We start from the raw sequence: 22,839 nt of genomic DNA, 5'->3' as shown, positions 1-22,839 counted from the left end.
AGCCAAGGCTGGCCTTGAACTCCCTGTGTAATCCAGGCTGGCCTGGACTTCACTGCATTCCTCCTACCTCAGCCTCCCAGGTGCTGGGATTACAGGTGTGCATCAGCACTCTCAGGTCTTATATTATTTGGAAATATTTAGGCTCTTGGATAACTTTGCAATCATTTTGTTTTTTAATCTGATACTATTCACTAGTGAGCACAATTTAATGTGAGTTTATATTTTAAAAAGTTTTTCAAAAGGATGTAATGAGTTTGAATTGTTCTGATACTGCCATTATAACCAATAATTTGGTGATAACTAATGCTAATCATAGTTTGTTCCTGTATTAATCACTTTATGTTGGAGTTGTTGAAGCTGAATACACATGTAGGGCTGTGGCATGGCCTGAGCATGGCTGAACTGAGAACAAGACACTTCAGGGGGCAAGATAAGCTACAGCTGAGGACACCTGGAGACTTTCTGGATAGTTTTCCTGAATTAGCATCATCTGTTACTTGGAGGGGTCCTCGAACCCTTCCCAAGATCCTGCTCAGGTTACCTGTGTTTTCCACTCAGCCCTTTCCTTGTTTTCAATAAATACAGGCTGCCCAGAGATACTGTCTCAGCCATCAGAGTTATGAACTCATACAGAGGATTTTGGTCCTCCTGGATCCCTAAAGATCATGCCACTCATCTCATTCATTTGGGCCTTCAACATGCACTTGTTTAGGAGATTGGAGATCTAGGCAGAGACCCCAACAACTTTACTGTTACTAGAACAGAACACCATCTCACAGGCATAAAGTAGGACTCAGGTTTCAGAAGGTTCATTCCTCGGCTGGCTGAAAGGCAGAAATGGGCATGGTAGAAGGGCCTGGCAGAAGAGGCTACCAATCTTTAGCAGCCAAGAGGCAGAGAAAGGAATGGGGACAAGATGTCCTTAAGGTCCTCAAATGTAAACAACGGTATTCTACTCAGGTATTGTTCCCCACGTGAATGTAAAAAAATTTGGCCAACATAGGGGATGTTACATTTTAAGATCCTTATGCTTATCAAGTTTAAACCAGGTAATCTTGGTTCTCTACTAAAGTTTTCTTTAGATAGCCCTCAAAATATTTTTGAAATTGCCCTTACCCAGCCTAAAAATTGTACTTAACTGTAATGACTTATTTCACTGTCTTTTTTTCGCACTTTTTTTGGAGAGTTTTAAGAAAAAAGAAGTACCCTCCGTTATAAAATGGTAAGACTGGTCAGGGTAGTTTTGACAATGTACTATAATTTGATTTTGCTATCTTTACAGGCTTAAAAAAAAAGTTAATGCCCATGGATCCCAGCACTCCAGGAGACTAAGGCAGGACTGAAAGTTTAACCCCAGCCCAGGCAATTTAGCAATTTAGGCTGGTTCTGTGTCAAAAAATAAGCACTGGGGATACAGTTGAGTATGAAAACCCTGGGTTTAATTTCTTAGTAGCAGGGAGAAAAAAAGGACTTGAAAGCCATTCTTTTTGAAAATTCTATTAATACATGAGTAAATTAAGACAATGTTTCAGTTACTCAACATTGAGTAAATTAAGACTCCTATGTTTACAACACTGAATCAAGTAAGCAAAATGGCTAAGTTTGCTTGGAGTACTTGGGCAGATGGGAAAAGCCATTTGTCTTCTCTTAACAGGACTTTGGTCCCTACCCAGATGATAGCCTCCCCTGGATGCCAGTGTCCCGTGACAATTGTACAGCTTGAATTCATGGTCATCTCTAGGCCACAAGTGTCCCTCAGCCTAGTGGTATAAGTGAGGTTACTGTGGAAGTACAGAAGCAAATGGCTTTACCAAATACTAAGTGCCACTCTTGGTCACTGAGAGATAAGGGCATGATTCTATCTTGGGACTGGTAGGCCGAGAGAAGTGCTATGAGAGCAAAAGGATAGAGCCAGGCATGAATGCTGGATCAAGTTCATAATCCTGGCATTTTGGAGGCAGGAGGATCACTGTTAGTTTGAGGCCAGCCTGCACCACATAGCAAGTCCCTGTCTCAAAAATAAAACCTAAACTCTTGGGGCTGGGGATTTAGCTCAGTGCCATAAGCTCCTGCCTTGCAAGCAGGCAGTCGTGAATTCGATCCCCGGTACCGATAAAAAGGAAAAAGACAAAAAAAACCCTAATCTTGGTAAAAACCGGTTATTCCAAGCACAATGAGAGCTGGGGATATAGCTCAGTGGCACAGCACTAGCCTGGCAAGTGCAAGGTCCTAAGTTCAATTCCCAGTACAGAAAAAAAAGGCAAAAGAAAGCCAATGAAGTGTTCAAAATAGGGTTATTGTATCATATTTAACTGCATTACACTAACACCACAAACTGTTACATGAAAAGTGGGTTATTTAAATTTTTTAAAAGGGTCAAAACCCAATACTTTAATTCTTTTTAATTCTTTTTATTTTTGAGGCAGGGTCTCAATATATAGTTCAGCCTGGCCTTGAACTCACTATGTAGCCCAGGCTGACTTTGAACTTGTGACAGTCTCCTGCCTTAGCCTCCCAAATGCTGGAGTTACAGGCATGCACTACTACACCCAATTCGTTACCTGGAAAAATTCAAATTTTAATTAACATAGTCCAGTGCAAGTGATGTGCAGAAAACAACTTTTTTTAAACCAAGATTAGAACAAGAAAATACAAAGAGTTTATTCAAATTAGAGTCCACTGTCAAGAAAGACAATGGGTGAGTTTCCAAGAAAGTAATCACACAATCAGGGTGAGAGATTGGGGTTTGGTTTTTTTTCTTTTTTTGAGATTGGGGTTGTTTTTTTTTTTTTTTTTTTCTTTTTCCTTTTTTTTTATCGGTACCAGGGATCGAACTCACGACTGCCTGCTTGCAAGGCAGGTGCTTATGCCGCTGAGCTAAATCCCCAGCCTCTAAAATTGGGGTTTTTACAAGAGTTTAAAGATTGTGGGGAGACTCTACATAGTAAATCTAAATATTCCAAGAATGCTTTTTCTGTGACTACTGGTCTCTTAGTCTACTTGTGCTGTTATCTAAAGTTGTATGTTAAAGTTGCAAATTGGCAAGGCCATTTATTCCAGTCTCACAGGCTTGTTTAGTTTCAGTTTCAAATACACAATCTTTGGGAGATGGGCCATGTTCGTTGAGCAGGATGCGTGGGTCCTACATTCGTATGTGTCTTGTTCTGTTTCCAGCCAGCCTTCCTGCAGCAAACGCTGTGCAGGGTGATGTAAGCAGATATTGTTGTTGAGGTTTTTAACTCTTTGTCACTACCCTTAGTCCTGAAGTTACAGACACCGATAATTTTTAAATTGCCTAAGAATAAATGTATGGACTAATGTGTACAAAGTGCATCATCAAAACGTATGACCTTGAGTCAGGCCCCACCACAGGTGGATTTTTGCAAGTTCGACATTAGCTGGGCTATAAAGTGAGTGAGCTCAAGGCCAGCCTAAAATGCATAGCGAGACCCTGTCTCAAAAAGACCAACAACAACATAAAAGGTACGACTTTTATCATTCCCAATCTGCCCTTAAATTCCTTTCCTATTCTTAAATTCCTGGTCCAATTCCCTTCTGCACGCCCTCTCGCAAAGCAACAAGTCGGGGTGGCTTTGGTTGGAGCCCCGCAGAGGGTCGTTGACCTGCCCATCTTCTAGGTCTTCACCACCTGGTAGCAGCTCAGGGATCAGCTTCCTAGGCCGCGGTGAGTGGCTGGCGTGGGCCAGTGGGCCTGCGCGGGGCCGGTCGGGGGCGGGGCCTGCACGTGACGCACACGGCCGTACGTTAATGCGTGCCATGTGTGGCGCTCCCTGGGCATAACCGTCCGCCGGCTTCGCACCTCAGCAGTGCACAGGGTTGTGTCGTGGAGTTACTGTTTTATTTCTTACTTGCTTAAAGGGGTGCGTAGTGCATTTCGAGCCATACTGAGTCGCACTTAGCAAAGTATTGTGAGCATCTGGTGCTGGGTGAAAAACGAGGTTGGGGCAGGGAGGAACCACACGGGCCGCGGGTGGCCCGGCCTCTTCCACTGACTCGAAGATCTTGGTCTTTGACCAGGAAATTCTTTCTTTGGCTTCTCTCCCCTGCCTCCTGCATTTTGCAGACTCAACAGGTGGGGTCCTTAGAGGTCCAGTGAGGTCCGTGTATCACAATTGGGTGGTAAGTTTAGGGAGTTTGAGTTTGCATTGAAATTGCATTTTCCTTATCAGGTTCTCAAAATGTCGTCTGTCAAGGAGCAGCTTATTGAAAATCTAGTTGAAGAAGAAAAAGGCTCCCAATGTAAAATCACCATAGTTGGAGTTGGTGCCGTAGGTATGGCTTGTGCTATTACTGTCTTACTAAAGGTAAGCGATGAACCCATGCTGTGGAAACCAAGGAAACAGTGGTGGGTCTTCAAGGTGTTGAGTTCAGGGTTGCAGGACTAATCCTTGCACAGCAAAATGTGTCCTCTCATCTGATTTTTTTTTTTTTTTTTTTTTTTTTTTTGGAGACAAGTTCTCACTAGTTGGGACTGTGCTCAAACTCGCAGCAATTCTCCTGCCTCAGCCTCCCAAGTGCTGGGATTACAGATATGCACCATCACACCAGGCTAAAGTCATTTTAAAATCAAGAATGTACACAGTTTTGTCCACCAGTGCTAGGGAGTGAACCCAGGATTGTAGCCCTGAGATATATCCCTAGTTCCTTTATTTTTTATTTTTTCATTTTGAAACTTGGTCTTGTGGGGGCTGGGGATTAAAATAAAAAAAAAAAAAAAAGAAACTTGGTCTTGCTAAATGGCCCAAATGAGGCTTCAACACTCCATTCCTTTGCCGCCTTCTAGTATTCTGGGATTGCAGGCCCATCCACACTCAGGTATACTTAATTTTTTTAAAATGTGCATTACATGCTCATTGTAAAATAAAAGTACCAATTTTGATAAAACAGTGAAAGTTTTTTATTTTCTGAGCATCTTTTCACGTGCTTATTGTCTATTTGTATATCATCTTTGGAGAATAGGTCTGAGTCCTTTTGCCCAATAAAAAAATTTTTTGTCTGTGTTGTTGTGTAGTAGTTCTTTATATATACACAATATTAAGTGTTAATATATGGTTTGCAAATATTTTCATTTAGGAGGTACCTTTTCATTCCATTGATTCTGTCCTCTGATAGAAGAAATTAGGGTTGATGTTAAAAACAATAAACTCCTTTTAAAGAACTTTATAACTTTAATTGACTTTAAACTGTTAACTGGGGGCTGGGGATTTAGCTCACCTACCTGGCAAACGTGCAGTCCTGAGTTTGATTCCTGGCACTCTCTCCCCACTTAAAAAAAACAAAAACAAAAAAACAAAAAACAAAAAACAACAACAACAAAAAAAAACTGTTACCTGAAAAAGCAGGGGCAAACCAATTTTTTTTTTTTTTGTCTTTTTCCTTTTAATCGGTACCAGGGATTGAACTCACGACTGCCTGCTTGTAAGGCAGGCACTTATGCCGCTGAGCTAAATCCCCCCACAAACCAATTCTTAAAAAATTCTAAAGCTGGACGTGGTGGTGCATGCCCAGCATTCAGGAGGCTGAGGCAGGAGGATTGTCATGAGTTCAAGACCAGCCTGAGGGGCTGGGGGTTTAGCTCAGCGGCATAAGCGCCTGCCTTGAAAGCAGGCAGTCGTGAGTTCGATCCCTGGTACCGATAAAAAGGAAAAAGACAAAAAAAAAAAAAAAAAAAAAAAGACCAGCCTGGGCTGCACAGTGAGACTCTTAACAATTATGTGAAAGCAAGGGATTTAGCTCCGTGGCTCGAGTGCTAGCCTGGTTAGCATAAGGTTGTGAGTTCAATCCCTGGTACCAAAGAAAGAAACAAACTGCATTGTGACTGCAACTAATATTCTAACTTTCTGTTGTTTACCTTGGCTTCTGGTTATTGGTCACAATCAGCAACTATTTCTGTATCATTCTTCCCAATTAAAAATCTGAGACTTCGTTTATTGTAAAGTAGTCACATGAAATTGTTATTCGCCAAAAACCCTAATAGAAACATTTCATTCAGAATGCTCATCTGTTTTAGGACTTGGCGGATGAACTTGCCCTTGTTGATGTTGATGAGAACAAACTGAAGGGAGAGACAATGGATCTTCAGCATGGAAGCCTATTCTTTAGTACTTCAAAGATTGTCTCTGGAAAAGGTTAATTTTAGTTTTATAAAGATATTTTCAGACTTGAAAATAATAATGAGGGCTGGGGATAGCTCAGCAGTGCAGTCTGCCTGGCAAATATGAGGTCATGAGTTTTCTTCCTCCCTTGGTGTATGGTGCCAAACCTGGCTTAATAGTTGTGTTTTGTTCTATTTGAAGAAATGTCTCATTATAATGGAAGTAAATTTGCATTTTTTTTTTTTTTTTTTTTTTGGTACCAGGATCAAACTCATGACCTCACGCTTGCCAGGCAGGCACTTGTGCCACTGAGCTATATCCCTGGCTTGGAAATTGAAAATACAGAAAAATGTAAAAAAAAAAAAAAGTTTTGATTTTCTTTTGTTAATGATTGTTTTCTTTTTTCCTTTTTTTATTTTTTTTTATTTTTTATTATTTTTTTTTTGTCTTTCTCATTTTTATCGGTACCAGGGATTGAACTCACGACCACCTGCTTCTTTTTTTTTTTTTTTTTTTGGAGACAGGGTCTTGATGTGTAGTTCAGGTGGGCTTTGAACTCACTTTGTAGGGCTGAGGATATATGCTCAGTGACACAGTATCTGCCTGGCATAAACAAGGTCCTGAGTTCATTTTCCAGTACCACACACCCCTCCTCCCAAATCCAAAAACTGAACTTACTTTGTAGCTCACCTGGTTTGAGAAATCCTCTTGCCTCAACCTTCTTGCTGGATTTGGGAGCTGGGGATTTAGCTCTGTGCAAAGCACCTGCCTGGCAAGCATGAGATCCTAGTTCAGTTCCCCATGCCCAGCTACTTTTTTCCTTTTCTGTGCATTTTTTTAAAAATTTAATTTAGGGGCTGGGGATTTAGCTTAGCAACATAAGTGCCTGCCTTACAAGTGTGCAGTTGTGAGTTCAATCCCCAGCACCAAAAAAAAAAAAAAAAATTAAAATTTTTTTTTATTTTAAAGAGAAACCAAACAAAACAGTGAAAGTGATAAGGACTTCAAACAAGATAACAGGAAATCAACAATGGCTACTATAATGCTTCTTGTTACCTTCTGAGTAGCTGCCCATAGTATCAGCATAATAAAATCAAACAAAACAGAACAGAATAAAACTAATCAAAACAAAACAATGAAAATGATACAGAACTTAGAAACAAGATAATAGAAATCAGTAATGGCTACATAATATATGTTATCTTTAAAATAGCTGCCCATGCCATCAGATATAATAAAATCAAACAAAATAGGATAAAATTAAAACCAAACAAAACAATGAAAACAATACAGGACTTTAAAACAAGGTAATAGGGAATTAACAATGGCTACCACCTTCAGAAGGACACCCCCCATATTTGCTATATTGTATGTTGTTATCCTCTAAATATATGCTCAGACTACTGAATTTAGGCCTGCAAAGTCAGTCAAACACTACACACTGCAAGGAGCATTAAGCTGTTTTTTTTTTTTTTTACTTCAGTAGCTATCATCTAAGCCTATGTTTCTCTAGGTCATCTGGTTGTTTACAGTGGGGGTAGGGCTTGCTTTTCTTGTCTCCCAGCCCACCAGTTGGCTCACAGGAAGGGCTTCCTGTTTTTTCTCTAGGTAGCCTACATGGCTGCTGCTGATCTTTTTTTAAAAATTTTTTTATTGAGGCAGGGTTTCACTATATAGGTTGGCCTAGAACTCACAGAGATCCTCCTGTCTCAGCCTCCCAAGTGCTGGGGTTACAGGCATGGGCCACCATATATAGCTCCTTTTGTATGTACTTTTTACGTAATCAACATTATATTATGTAAATTATTTTTGAAATTTGTCATTTTATGTTTATTCATACTTTTTCACCTGGTTTCCTCTTCCTCTTTTTTTTTTTTTTTTTCTTTTTTGTAGTACAGGGGATTGATCCCAGGTTTTCACACATGTTAGGCAGGTGCTGTATCACTGAACTGCTCAGTCCTTTTTATTTTATTTCTTTTTGGTACCAGGAAGAATCAAACTCAGTCTTGCACTTGCCATTCAGATACTGTGCTGCTGAGTTATATTGCTGGCCCTAAAAATTTTGAGATGGCATTTTGCTAAGGGGCCTGGGCCAGCTTTCAATTTGTGATCTTCCTGTCTCATCCTCCTGAATCACTGGGATTATAGGCATGTGTCATCATTTTCAGGATACTGTTTTCTTTCTGTTCATAGAGGACCAAGTTTTAAGGCATAGCATAAGGCTATAGAACACAGGAGTGGAAAACTTGGTCCTATTAGCATTGCTATCATGTATTAACCAACTAAGAAGCCACAGGACAACTGGGGAAAATGATTATTTTAACATACACTGAAATGGATAATTGGTAATATAATAGATTATGCTGTACTAGAAACCCACTTGTCCAACATTGGCACTGAAGATAGTTTTTTGTTTTGTTTTGCTTTTGGTACCGGGAATCAAACTCAGAGTCTTATGCTTGCCAGGCAGGTGCTATGATGCTGAGCTACATCCCTGGCCCTCAAGGTAGTTAAAACTTAACTTAAAATTGTTGGACATATTATAAGCATATACTTAGTTCTTTTGTCAATTTTCTGATTTTAGGGCAAGGCCTTTGAGTATAGCATTGTTGATTAGAGGGGGGTTTGTTTTGTTTGTTTCTGAAACATGGTCTTGCTATGTAGCCCGTGCTGGCCTTGAACTTAATGATCTTATCCTAGCCTTCTGAGTGCTGGTGTTACAGGCTGATTGAGTTGATTTAAAATTTTGCAGTTTCTTCTTCTTTTTGAGACATAGTCTCACTGTGCAGTCCAGGATAGCCTTGAAGTGACTAAGTAGCCCAGGCTGGCCTCAGACTTGTGGCCATTGTCCTACCTCAGTCTCCTAGGTGCTGGGATTACAGGCGGGCGACACCATGCCCTATGACTTTTTACTATATCTTTCCCACGCATTCAATGTAGTTTTTGTATAAATAATTATAATTTAATTTTAATGAAATATCTGACATAGGAAAAAGATGAATAAAAATACAATGGTGTGCATGGGGGTATAGCTAGTGGTAAAGTGCTTGCCTAGCATGCATAAGGCCTTGGGTTTGATCCCTAGCACAACAAAACTAAAAGAAAAAAAGAAAAAAGAGTAGAGTATAACAAAGGTTGGTGTATCCACTAGCCACAAAAGGAATAAACATTAGCAATCCAGCTAACTCCTGATGTCTTATGTCTATCCATAGCCCAGTCTTCAACCCTCATGTTTATCGTGTTTAGCTTTCATATGCATTTCTTTCACACTCATATGTAATGATTAATTAAACGATTAATAATGAGGATAACTGGCATAAATGTGTTTGAGTACAACTATTAATTTTTTTTTTTTTGGTACCAGGATTGAAGTCATAGCCTAGCACTTGCCAGGCAGGCGCTTATGCCGCTGAGCTAAATCCCCATCCTCAAAAGTAACTTTTTTTTTTGTCTTTTTCCTTTTTATTGGTACCGGGGATTGAACTCACGACTGCCTGCTTCCAAGGCAGGAGCTTATGCCGCTGAGCTAAATGCCCAGCCCCCAAGAGTAACTTTTTGATATGTAGCAATTAATGAGCAGAAGCACACAGGCATACTAGACAGTAGTCAGGTAGTTGAGAGGATTAAGTGTGCTTTGGTATCTGTGTTTTATATCAGTTAATCTGGTGACTTGGTTGAATGGAGTCAAGAGTACTGCTGTCTTAAAATGTTATTTTATTATTAGTATTTTTCGGTACCAAGAAGTGAACTCAGGACCTTGCACTTGCTAGGTAGGTACTTATGCCACTAAGCTATATCCCTGGTTCTTAAAATACTTTTCAGTTTCCAATAATATGGTATAATAAATAATTGAATTAATCTTGCTGTAAACTTCTGCATAAAAGATGAAAGGAAAATATGTCAATCTTTAAAGAAATGTTAGGCCACTAACAAAGGCATTTTCAGAACAAGCGCAGTGAAGTAAGGAAACTGGAGTTAAGCAGAGCACTTAGCATTAGCCAAACCTAGTATCAATTTTGGTTTTCATTGCTTTATGGGATTTAAGAGGCCAGAGACAGAACCTAATTAGGAAGTTGCATGGGTAGTCACTGGACCTCAGTGAATTATCCTAGGGGTCAATACAAAAAAAAAATTTTTTTTGAGACAGGATCTTGCTATGTAGTTCAGGCTGGCCTTGAACTCACTGTGTAGCCCAAGCTGGCCCAGCTTTCTAGTATTGCAGTTACAGGCATGCACCACCATCCCTGGCCAATAAATTTTATGTAAAGAATCAGATAGTAAATAGTTTAGGCTGTGCTGGATATATTGGTCCTGTCTCAACTACTCACCTTTCCTTTGTAGGGTAGTATTCACCATAGACAATATGTAAGCAGGGGCTGGGGATTTAGCTCAGTGGCATAAGCGCTTGCCTTGCAAGTGTGAGGTCGTGAGTTCAATCCCGGGTACCGACCAAAAAAAAAAAAAAAAAATTATATATATATATATATATATATATAAGCAAAAATGTATTGTCAAAACAAGCTGGCTGGGATTGGTAGGACATGCTTGTGATCCCAGACTTTGGGAAGCAGAGGGAGGCTAAGGCAGGAGGATCATTGTGAGTTTGAGGCCAGCCTGAGCTGCCTAGCAAGACCCTGTCTCAAAACCAACAAACATACAAAAAAACCAAACTAAAGTCTTCTGTTTACCAGTCTCAGATATATACCCATAATATAAGGATGACCTACCTTGGTATTGTGGAGCATACCTATAATTCCAGCACTTGAATAACTGAAGCTGGAGGGTTGCTGCTAGTTCAAGGTCAGCCTGGGCTACATAGTTTAAAACCAGCCTGGACTAATCAGTGAGACTTTGTCTCAAAATCAAAACAACAGGGCCAGGGGCTGGGGATTTAGCTCAGTGGCATAAGCGCCTGCCTTGTAAGCAGGCAGTCGTGAGTTCGATCCCTGGTACCGATAAAAACGAAAAAGACAAAAAAAAAAAAAAAAAAAAAAAAAACCAGGGCCAGGCATTTAGCTTAGTGGTATGACCACCTGCATGGCAAGTGCTAGGTCATGAGTTTGATCCCCAGTACCTCCCCCACCAAAAAAAACCTACAAAACCTAACAACAAAAAGGATGACCTAGAAAGGATTCTCCTTTCCTGGTCCTTGGGAGTCCAGCAAATAAAATTGAGTTTCTCATATACTTTAATGGAGGGAAATGGCTGTTAAGAATTGAGAGAAATAAGCTAGCTTTTCTCTGGAGTTAACTTTATTTCAGTCTTTCTGTCTTGTTGTGTTTTGTGTTTTTGAGTCAGGGTTTCCATTTGTAGTTTAGGCTGGCATTGAACTCATGGTGATCCTGAAATCTTCCTGTCTCAGAGTGCTGGGATTAGATTAAACTTCGATAACCAGAATATACAGTTGGTTTGTTTTTTTTTTTAAACTTTTTATTGGTACCAGAGATCGAACTCATGACCGCCTGCTTGCAAGGCAGTTGCTTATGCCGCTGAGCTAAATCCCCAGCCCCAGTTGGTTTTTTAAAAATGAGTTAAGACACAATGATTATAGCAACCTGGATCCAAATACTGTCTTGCTTCCTTTTTTTAGATTATAAGGTATCTGAAAATTCCAAATTAATAATTGTCACAGCAGGGGCAAGGCAGCAGGAGGGAGAAAGTCGCCTTGCTCTGGTCCAACGTAACGTGAATATCATGAAATCAATCATTCCTCCCATAGTCCGGTACAGTCCTGACTGCAAAATACTCATTGTTTCAAATCCAGGTGAGCTTTTCCCCTCTCTTTTACCAGATAAGGATGATTTCTCCATATCATTTCTTTTTTTTTTATCATTTCTTTTGTTAAACTTCCTTATGGTAACATTTATGTATAATAAACTGTACTCATTCAAATAAGCAGTGTGAAAAAAAAGCATAATCAAGATGCAGAACATTTTATTTTATTTATTTATTTGTCTTTTTCTTTTTTATCAGTACCGGGGATCGAACTCACGACTGCCTGCTTACAAGGCAGGAGGCGCTTATGCCGCTGAGCTAAATCCCCAGCCCCTATTTTTATTTTTGTTCTTTTGAGATAAGCTTTCACTGTGCAGTTCAGGCAGGCCTTCAACTTACTTTGTAGCCCAGGCTGGCCTCAAACTCGCAGCGATTCTCCTGCCTCAGCCTCCCAAGTGCTGGGAAAAAACTTTTTTTGTACCGGGAATGGAACTCAGGACCTTGTGCTTGTCAGGCAGGTGCTTGTGCCACTGGGCTGGAGATTTAGCACTAAGCTAGGGGGATGACCTGTTTTTCCTGGGTATGTGACATGCCTGCACATAGTCTTGAGCATGACCACACAGATGCCAGATGGCTTAAACAGGGATGTGGTAATGCAAAGAGTCTAAAAATTAAGTAGGTAGAATTGCCTGATGATTAAGTATACAGATGGTATACTAAGTATTCTTATATCCTTAATATACTTAATAATACACATATTGGGGCTGGGGATTTAGCTCAGCAGCATAAGCGCCTGCCTTACAAGCAGGCAGTCGTGAGTTTGATCCCTGGTACCAATAAAAAGGAAAAAAGACAAAAAACAACAACAACAAAAATACACATATTGTACCTCAAAATATGTTTTCCCCTTTAAAATTCTGATAGAATTTAGCCTTTTAATAAACATATAACAGACTATCCATATTTCTTTGTAGATTTGCTACACTTTGAACTCTATACTGCCTCTGTATTTGACTCCAGAATATTTCATCTACCTATTGCAAAAGAAAATTATAAAAGGAGGCTACTATGAATTTTTTCTAACGTGAAATTTTCTTCCCAGTGGATATTTTGACATATGTGGTCTGGAAGATAAGTGGCTTACCTGCAACTCGTGTAATTGGAAGTGGTTGTAACCTAGATTCTGCCCGTTTCCGTTACCTAATTGGAGAGAAGTTGAGTGTCCATTCCGCAAGCTGCCATGGTTGGATTATTGGAGAACATGGTGATTCCAGTGGTAAGTATAAACCTAACACTGGTGGTTAACTACATATTTTTATTAGTACTTATTTTCTTTAGAGTGTATTTTTCTGAGATTGCTATACTGTATAGAGTTTGTTACTACTTCCCTGATCTTTTTTTTCTGTTCCTTTATTTTAAAACAATGTTAATTGGGGATTCTGAAAATGGCGGCGGGCTAGGGGATCGAGCGAAGAGTCTCTCCAGAGAATTCAAACTCGAAGCTAAAAAAAGATAGCATGGAGAGGGCCAGACAAATCGATAGCGATTCTTATTAACCAAGACAGTACAGCTGGAGGATTTAAAGTCGTGCTGAGACCTTCAACGCCGATAACGGGAGGCTGCAAATCCCGCGCCCTTAAATCAACAAACAGACTCGTGGACCCAGCACGAAAAGCTGAGTTGCTTTTGGGGACTGCGGGAAACTGAGACCCGGACGGGGACTCTAAGTAGCAGCCAGTTCTGCACCGCTGCACCAGAGCGGATGTACAAAGCTCTGGCGTTTCAAATCTAAACGGTGCACAGATATCTGACCGGCAGCGCTGTGCCGGGAGTGCGGGAAAAGTGGACAGCTTGGTGTGCGGCGGTCCTGGAACGAGGACTTGCACCGGACTCTGGTGAGTACAGAGAACCCTGCGGCTGCTGGGTTTGGCCAGAGAACAGCTGGCCCGCCACCACGGGGAAATCAATAACACAGAGTCTGGTGCAGACATATTAGCCTGGCGGCAGAAACCGCAGCTTGGTGACATCACCAGATCCCCTTGTAGGGAGGGCTGGTGGAAGACATCTTGAGTCCTGGCAGAGCCTGATTACTTGCTGGCTTCAGCTCCACACAGAGAACTTAGTGGGAGCCATCTTAGTTTTGGGCAGATCTGCTATTCTGGTGCTCCTGTCACAGAGAGGTTTGGAAGAGAACGGCTGGGACTTGGGCAGAATCCTGTGCCATAGTGACATTACTCAGCTGCTTCTGATTCAAAGAGAACTGGCAGGAGCTACTGGGGCTAAACCAAGCCTCTGCTTGGGGCCCAATAAGCAGATACAAAATAGTCACAACTCAGTGACAACCAGAAAGTACAGCCTAATTTATGAACTAACTGACACAGAGGCTAGAGACTAGACTGTACCACCCCTGCATCCCAGCCTACCCCAGATAACAGCAAATTGGGGAGGACAGCAAAAACTCAAGCCAGCACGCTTCTGAAAGGCCCTAAGCAATTCGGAGAGGGCCAGAGAACTCCAGGACAGTCTGAAAGAAACCAGAAACATGACAAGAGATAAAAATTTAAAAAAATCTCCAGCTGTTCAACAGGAGAAAATAAACCCAAGAGAACTAAACACTGAAGAGAACAAACACAGTAACCATCCTCTACTTGACACAGCATCAGCCGAAATTAAAAAGTACTTACATGATCTCATAGAGGAATTTAAAGATGTACTCCTGATCCAAGTGAGGCAAGATATAAAGAGATTAGTTAAAGAAATGACAAGCCCCGCCCAAGAGAACACAGATGGAAGAACTGAGGAAATCAGAAAAGAAAGAGAAGCATCTGAAGAAGAATTTAAGCATAACTTAGAATACATGAAACAGATCCAAAGAGAATATCAGGAAACTAAAAACTCCATTGAATATTGGCAAAATGCCTTGACAGAAACTAAAGACAACCTTCTGAAACTTGAAGAGAGATTTAGGGCTTATGAACGTGAAAGAAAAAGCCTCTTAAAAATAACAAGGAACCAGAAAGAAGCAATTCTAAAACTGGAAGATGATAAAAAGATACATAACCTAAGAATAAAGAATGTGAGTGAGGAAGCAGGAACATCCAAAAATGAAATACAAAAAATATTCACAGATATATTAAAGCAAAATTTCCCACGTATAGCAAAAAGAAATGATATCCAGATAAAAGAAGCATACAGAACGCCAGCTACCTACAATCAAAACAGATCTACGCCTAGGCATATAATAATCGAGATCCCAGAAATCCACCAAAAAAACAGAATATTAAAAGCAGCCAGAGAAAAGATGCAGGTTACCTATAACGGGAAATCTATCAAAATAACAGCAGACTTATCAACACAAACTCTTAAGTCAAGAAGGGAGTGGGGAGAAATATTCCAAGTCCTGAAGGAAAAAAATATGCAACCGAAGTTCATATATCCGTCAAAACTCTCTCTAAAAATTAATGAAGAAATAAGATACTTTCAAGACAAGGAGGAACTGTGGGAGTTCGTGGCCACCAATCCAACCCTACAGAGAGCGCTGAAGGACATTACAGAGAAAGAGAGGAAGAGATATCAGGATTCCAGCTACAGTGGCAGAGAGGCCTCAGTGAACGGGGCAGACAATGGAATGAGGGAATAAGGTGGACAAATTATAGCAGAAAAGTGGAGTAGCAGACATGAGGCAGAGACGGTAAGCTAGTCTTTAGTAGAGACAGCTCTGAAACTATATTTAAAAAAAAAAAGCAGAGGTCATTGCTAATGGTGTATAACGATTTAAAAGACACAGTAGTCCTAGTGCCATATTTAGATTGAATTAAATTTGTTCTGGTCTGTCCACTCATGTCAGATTTGAGGACACAGACCTCTAGAACCAAAAATAGCAGGTTATACCATGGTAACTATCCTTACTTTCCTATTGACTTAGGCTGAAATCCTGTATTACTTACATTGTCTTACTATGACTGATCTTAATTGTATCTGAATCATAAGACTATTGGTTGGCCTTGACTGATCCTATTTGAAATTGGTATGCGTGTTAGAATCAACCCTAAAAGTAGAGGAAACTACTCTGAGCATGACAAGATGTAAAGGATATCCATACTGGTATGAATCAGTAACAGCTCTCAAATACTACAATGCAGTCAAAGATAAGTTTTTATAAAAATAGGTGATAGTATGTTTAACTATAATAAGCCAGTGTTGTGGACAAATCTATTGAAAATAACAAGAGAAAACATAGTAGCTACGGAAGATCATTTATATTATAGTTTTTTTTTTTTTTTTTTTTTTTTTTTTTTTACCGGTACCAGGGATCGAACTCATGACTGCCTGCTTACAAGGCAGGCGCTTATGCCGCTGAGCTAAATCCCCAGCCCCTATATTATAGTTTTATAAGTCTTATCCATTGCATGTTTTTCTAGGAAATTGTTTCGCTGTCTTGTTATGACTTGGTTTTCCCTATAATACAGAGAGGATAGGAACAAATACTCTGAGGAAGAGACCTGAAAAACCCGAGGCTTATTTTGTAGCATTATAATATAAATTCTACCAATCTATTGCTTGCTGATTAGAATGACATTGGACTGGTTTCTTCAGCTCAACTTCAGCATACGCAGAGATGGGGATGGCTATCACAAAGAGAATGAGAGATGCGATGGTAGTTGCTATTGTCTTCCCTAATTTGGAACTTGAGGACCTAAAAAGACTCCATCATCCTGTAATGATTTGATTAGTTCTATAATATGCAATAAGTATATAAAGTGGGTGAAGTTAGGGACAACTATTTGTAAGAAGCTAGAGACAGTTAGATAAGGAAGATCTCCAGTGGACTTGCTTTGAAATCTGTATTTCTTTAAACTGTTTTTTATTTTCTTTTTAAATGTTCTGTTCTGTTTTGATATGGTTAACCTTACCCTCTTTGAGATGTAAAACAAATAGGTGGGACTGATAATCATATTACGGAGCTTCTGTTTGACCATAGAGCAGAATGGTTTGTAGGGTCACTTTTTTGAATGTCATTCTAAATACATTAATTCTATAACCTGACAGCCATTTCGAAGATGACAATTTGTAACTTATCAACCGGCAATTTCTTACCTTTTGTTTGTCTGTAATTTAGTATTATTTCTACCCTTTTTTTTTTATCTCCATGTATTTTTTTTTGTTTCCTTTTCTTTAAATTAAAAAAAAACAATGTTAATTGACATATAATTACACATAAAGTGTGATGAGCCATCCCATAGCTTTGTATATTATATAATGATCAAATCAGTGTAATTAGCATTACCTGCCTCAGATTCCCAGCATGCTAGGATTATAGGTATGTACCACCACGTTCAGCCTATTGCTTTTTCTTTATCCGTTCATTTGTTACTGAATATTTAGGATATTTAGGGTGATGCCAAATTTTGGCTATTGTGGACAGCACTGCAATAAACATAGGAATACCATTATCTCTTTAATATATTAATTTCCTTTCCATTGGTTATTATATGCCCAACAGAAGGATTGCTGGACTATATGGAAATTGTAATTTTAGTTTTGAGGCATTTCCATAATGGTTATACTAATTTATATTTTACCAATAAGATACGAGTTCCCTTTTCCACACAGCCATAACTATGTTTAGTTTTTTGGTTTTTGTTCTTTGTTTTTGTCTTCTTGATAATAGCTGTTCTGACTGGGGAGAGATCACATCTCATTGTAGTTATGATTTATATTTCTCTGATCAGTGATGTTGAGCATGTTTTCATATATCTGTTCAAATATTTTGCCCATTTTTAAGTTGGATTTTTTTTTTTTTTTTGCAACTGGGAATCGAAGTCACAGCCTTGCACTTGCCAAGCAGGCATTTGTGCTGCTGAGCTAAATCCCCAGCCCTCTTAAGTTGGATTTTTTTGCTATTCTTTATTCTGAAATTTAAGCCCTTGCAAGATATATAATTTGCAAATATATTTTCTCATTCTGTATGTTGTCTTGCCTGTTAGTTGTTTTCTTTGCTGTGCAGAAGCTTTCTGTTTGATGGAATGACACTTGGCTATTGTAGTTTTGTTGTCTGTGCTTCTGAGGATCTACCCAAAACTTCCTCACTGGCTCCAGTATCTTGGTGTTTCCCCCAGTTCTCTTGGTCATTTCATGGAAATTGGGTAGTCTGATAGCTCTGGGTTTGTTCTTTTTACTCAAGATTGCTTTGAATATTCTTGTCTTTCTTGAGAGAATTTGTCCTACTTAACTTTTTTAGAATAGTTGGAGATGAATTGGTGTTTATTCTTTACATCTTTTTTTTTTTTTTTTTTTTTTTTGAGAGTGGGTCTCACTGTGCAGCTCAAGGTGGCGCTGAGCTCTCTTCATAGCCCCGGCTGGTCTCAAACTTGCAATGATGTTCCTGCTTCAGCCTCCGAGTGCTGGGATTATAGATGTGTGCCACCATGCCGGGCTACATTTCTGATAGTATTCAGCAGTGAAGCTTCAGTTCTTGGGTTTTTTTTTTTTTCCTTTGATAGAGGACTTTTTATTACTGGTTCAAGCATGTTACTCATTATTGATCTGTTTTGAGTTTTCTATTTCTTTATGATTCAATCTTGTTATATTGTATGTGTCTAGGAATTTTAACATGTCTTCTAGATTTTTCAGTTTGGTGGTATATTGTTAATTATAGTAGTCTCTAATGATCCTTTGTGGTTTTACAGTGTCAGTTATAATATTTCTTTGTTAATATTTTTTCTTGGACCTGGGGATCAAACCCAGAGCCTCATGCATTTGAGGTGAGCACTTTACCACTGAGCTGCATTTTCTTTCTTTTTTTTTTTTGTCTTTTTTGTTTTTATCGGTACCAGGGATCGAACTCACGACTGCCTGCTTGCAAGGCAGGTGCTTATGCCGCTGAGCTAAATCCCCAGCCCCCCTGAGCTGCATTTTCAGTTCCTGTGTTTGATTTGTGAGAGTTTGGTTATAATATGTCACCGAGTAGGCCTCTTTGGGTTGAATCTATTTGGAGTCCGTCCTGTATGCTTCATGGATCTCAATGTCTGCATCTTTCCCAGCCTCTAGAATTTTCCAGCTAATGTCTTATTAAGCAGAATTTCTACATATTTCTTACTTTCAAAGTGTGAATATTTGTTTGCATGGTGGTGTCCTCTAGGTTCTGTAGGCTTTCTTCATTTTTCTTCCCTCTGACTGAGTTATTCCAAAAGTTGTCTTCAAATTTAAAAATTCTTTCTTCTGCTTGATTTAGTGTACTATTTAAGCCATCTACTGCAGTTTTATTTCATTTATTAAAGTCTTCAGTTCCTTATATGTTTATGTTGATCTCCTTAAATTTTCCTTTCAGACCTCTATTTTTCTCACTTAACTGAATTTTCTATTTGTATTCTCTTATACTTTATCAATTTTCTTTAGGATCATTATTTTGAATTCCATTTCAAGCAATTTGTATATTTCCTTTCTTTTGGTTGTTACCAAAGAGTTATTATAGTTCTTTGACAGTGTCATTTTCCTTAATTTTTTTTCATACTTCCTGTATCCCTGAAATAGTACTTGTGTATCAGGTAGAGTGACTGTCCTTTCCAGCTATTTGGAGTGGCTTTTTGGGGAAATAATTCCACTGTAAGTTGTGTCCTAAAGTCTAGTTTATCATTCTTTATGGCTGAATAGTATTCCATTGCATAAAAATACATCTTTTTTATCCACCCTGCAGTTGATGCACACCTAGCTTTTGAGCTTTGTTAAAATATCACTCGTGGGCTGGAGATTTAGCTCAGCAGCACCTGGCAAGCACAAAACCCTGAGTCTGATCCCCCACCAAAAGACGATATTCATATATCATAGAATTCACTCATTTAAAGCATACAGTCCACTGATTGTATTCACAAAGTTGTGTAAATATATAACTACATATCCCAACATAACTACAGTACATGTTTGCTGGTTTCACTGCTTTTCTTTATTTCCTATATGTAACTCACTCTTCTGGACTCAGTTTCCTTCCTCAACAGTATTTGGTCAATGTTATGGGAGGATCTTTAGTTTTATCTGTTTCAGAATATCATTTAGCTTAATATGAGACCACATTGACAGTTACAACTCAGCTCTGTGCTAGTGTTGATAAGTATGGTATTAATCTGTTACTTTCTCTGTAATTGCTTATAGTATTTCATTTTCTTATCCTGTTTTTGGGGAATCTGCATTTCTGTATTGCTTTAAAATACCTTTTATACCTCAAAGTAATAATTATACTACATATTTTTACACTGTTTTTTGAGACAGGGTCTCATTATATAGAACAGGCTTGTCGTGAACTCACAGCAATCCTCCTGCCTCAGCCTCCCAAGCGCTGGGATCACAGGTGTGCACCACCATGCCCTACCACATATTTTCTTTTCTTTTTTAAATTTTTATTTTGAAAGTATACAACAGAACAAGTCAGAATAAAGCCAACTAAGATCGTACAGTGAAATTGGTACAGAACTTCATAGCAGGTTACCGGGATAACAGTAATAGGTATCACAGTATATTTTGTTATCTTTATAATAGTTGTTCTTTCAATCCCGTATATCAAAATGAGATGAAATATAGAACACTATAGAACTTATCAAAACAGAATATTGAATAGAGCAGTTTTATCAGAAAAGAGCAAAACAGTAATAAAAATATTTGCCTTCAAAGAAATGGTAGAAGGAAGTCCCCCTTATTTGCTATGGTCAACCTCCCAGGAGATGCTCAGATTTCTGGTTCCCACTTGCTAATGGGCGGGGAGGAGGAGGAGAAGGAGGATAGGGGAAGTGGGATATTTGACTCTAGGCCATGTAGCAGTAGGTTCACTATTGCTAAGCAGGGAGGCAGGATGGTCATTTGCTTTCACAGTGTCCTCAGTTCCAACATGGCATGGATCTCAGGAGTTGCTGCTGATTCTCTCCCTGGAAGAGCTGCAGTTTGCCAGACCACCACCACTTACCAGGGAGGGGAGATGCTGGCTTGGATTCCCAGAGTCCTAAGCTCCAACATGGCGTGGATCTCAGGAGACACTGCTAGTTCTCCCCCTGGAAGGGCTGCAGTCTGCCACCCTGTCTCCGCTTACCAGGGAGGGAGGTGCTGGCTTGGCTTCCCAGAGTCCTGAGTTCCAACATGGCGTGGATCTCAGGAGACACTGCTAGTTCTCCCCCTGGAAGGGCTGCAGTCTGCCACCCTGTCTCCGCTTACCAGGGAGGGAGGTGCTGGCTTGGCTTCCCAGAGTCCTGAGTTCCAACATGGTGTGGATCTCAGGAGACACTACTAGTTCTCCCCCTGGAAGGGCTACAGTGGGCCACACTTACCAGGGAGGGGAGGTGCTGGCTTGGCTTCCCAGAGTCCTAAGTTCCAACATGGCGTGGATCTCAGGAGCCACATATTTTCTTTTTTTTTGTTTTGTTTGTTTTTGTCTTTTTTTGTTTTTATCGGTACCAGGGATCGAACTCACAACTGCCTGCTTGCAAGGCAGGTGCTTATGCCGCTGAGCTAAATCCCCAGCCCCAGGAGCCACATAATTTCTAATACTTTGTAATTTATTTATTTTAATTCTCTCTTTGTTCCATTTGAAAATTATCTTTATATACATGTAAGCTATAACCTACCTTAAAAATAGGACTCTGAACTTAAATACCTGATGTAATATTGGCAATCAGAGCTTATTTGGTGTATACACATTATATATAAATATATAAAAATAACAAATGTATATCAGTATATTAAAATACTACATAAAATCATACTGTGTATAACAAATATATAAGAATTTTGTATTGTATATAAATTAAACATGTATCCTTTTTTTTAGTGCCTTTATGGAGTGGGGTGAATATTGCAGGTGTTCCTCTAAAGTCTCTGAACCCTGACTTAGGAACTGACTCAGACAAAGAACAGTGGAAAACTGTCCATAAACAAGTTGTTGAAAGGTAACAGTACTCATTACGTTCTTAATGCCTTAATATTCAGAACCACAAATAAATGTTGGGAGGAGTTTATCGCTCATGGTAGAATGCTTGCCTAGCATGCATAGTGAGGTCCTGGATTCCAGCCCTAGTATTACCAAAAAAAGTCACAGACAAAAGCTGATGGCTCATCTTGGCTTCTTGTGAGATAAATAACTCTAGGCTTCTGAAAACCCTCAAATTCAGACATACTGTGGATAGTTTTACTTTGTTGGTCTTTTTTTTTAAAGAAGTACTTATTTTATAGGAGTTTCTGTATATTTGAAAGATAGTAATCCATTGTGATTTAGAGCATGGATTTTGGAGCCAGGTTATTCAGGTTTGAAACTTGGCTTCATTGTTTACCAGTGGTGTTATAGAGGGAAGTTACTTAAGATATCAAATGCTCAGTTTATTAAATGGAGGTGATTATAGGACCTATTTAGAGGGTGACTAGTTAGAGTAATAAATTTAGTACATAAAGAACAGCACCTGGAACTTATTGAATGCTCATATGACTTGAAGTGAATGCAGATGATGCAAAAGTAACAAAGTGTTCTCATAAATGAAGTGTTGGAATGTATGTACAGGAGCCTAAATAGCACATATGATTGTCTACAGCCACATTGCATATTAGTAAAAGCCACAAAATTTAAAACTCGTTTTTGGAAGTCTTCTTTATGTAGACTTGTGATAACAACCTAGTGAAAATGTATAAGAAGGGGCTGGGGATTTAGCTCAGCGGCATAAGCACCTGCCTTGCAAGCAGGCAGTCGTGAGTTCAATCCCTGGTACCGATAAAAAGGGGAAAAAAATGTATAAGAAATGGGACATGGAATTGAAAAGTGAAATAATAGAACAAAAAAATGATTATGGTAAGTTTGTATTCTCTAACTGACTTGTTAGTTTGAAAAGTTAGTTTTTTTCTGAGTTTTTTGAAACACGATCTAGCTATGTAGTTCAGGCTTTGAACTCTTAAGTATCCTAGACTGGCCTCAAACTTGCAATTCTCCTGCATGAGCCTCTGAGTGTTGGTATTATAGGCATGTAAAGGAGAGGAAAGG

The 22,839-nt window shown here is 39.3% G+C and overlaps 1 protein-coding gene across 4 annotated transcripts in view; it reads left to right on the top strand.

Annotated features, from left to right (window-relative positions):
* Positions 1 to 57: 57 nt before the first annotated feature.
* The window catches only part of LOC100713414 (L-lactate dehydrogenase C chain), a 42,421-nt gene continuing 19,639 nt past the window's right edge, over positions 58 to 22,839 (top strand). For 2 of the 4 annotated variants that reach the window (XM_063256819.1, XM_063256821.1), the window contains exons 1-6: positions 58 to 3,881; positions 4,191 to 4,325; positions 6,032 to 6,149; positions 11,707 to 11,880; positions 12,934 to 13,107; positions 21,643 to 21,760. In XM_063256819.1, the coding sequence (XP_063112889.1) occupies positions 4,200 to 4,325; positions 6,032 to 6,149; positions 11,707 to 11,880; positions 12,934 to 13,107; positions 21,643 to 21,760 (710 nt within the window). In that variant the 5' untranslated portion in view covers positions 58 to 3,881; positions 4,191 to 4,199. Of the gene's footprint in view, positions 4,326 to 6,031; positions 6,150 to 11,706; positions 11,881 to 12,933; positions 13,108 to 21,642; positions 21,761 to 22,839 lie in introns of all 4 variants that reach the window. The other 2 variants (XM_063256822.1, XM_023563960.2) reach the window with 2 other exon arrangements.

The sequence above is a fragment of the Cavia porcellus genome, unplaced genomic scaffold (assembly GCF_034190915.1).
Source record: "Cavia porcellus strain 051 isolate PalLab524CR breed Dunkin Hartley unplaced genomic scaffold, mCavPor4.1 scaffold_9, whole genome shotgun sequence".
In the NCBI taxonomy this organism is placed as follows: Eukaryota; Metazoa; Chordata; class Mammalia; order Rodentia; family Caviidae; genus Cavia; species Cavia porcellus.
This window is presented reverse-complemented; position numbering and strand designations above follow the sequence as displayed.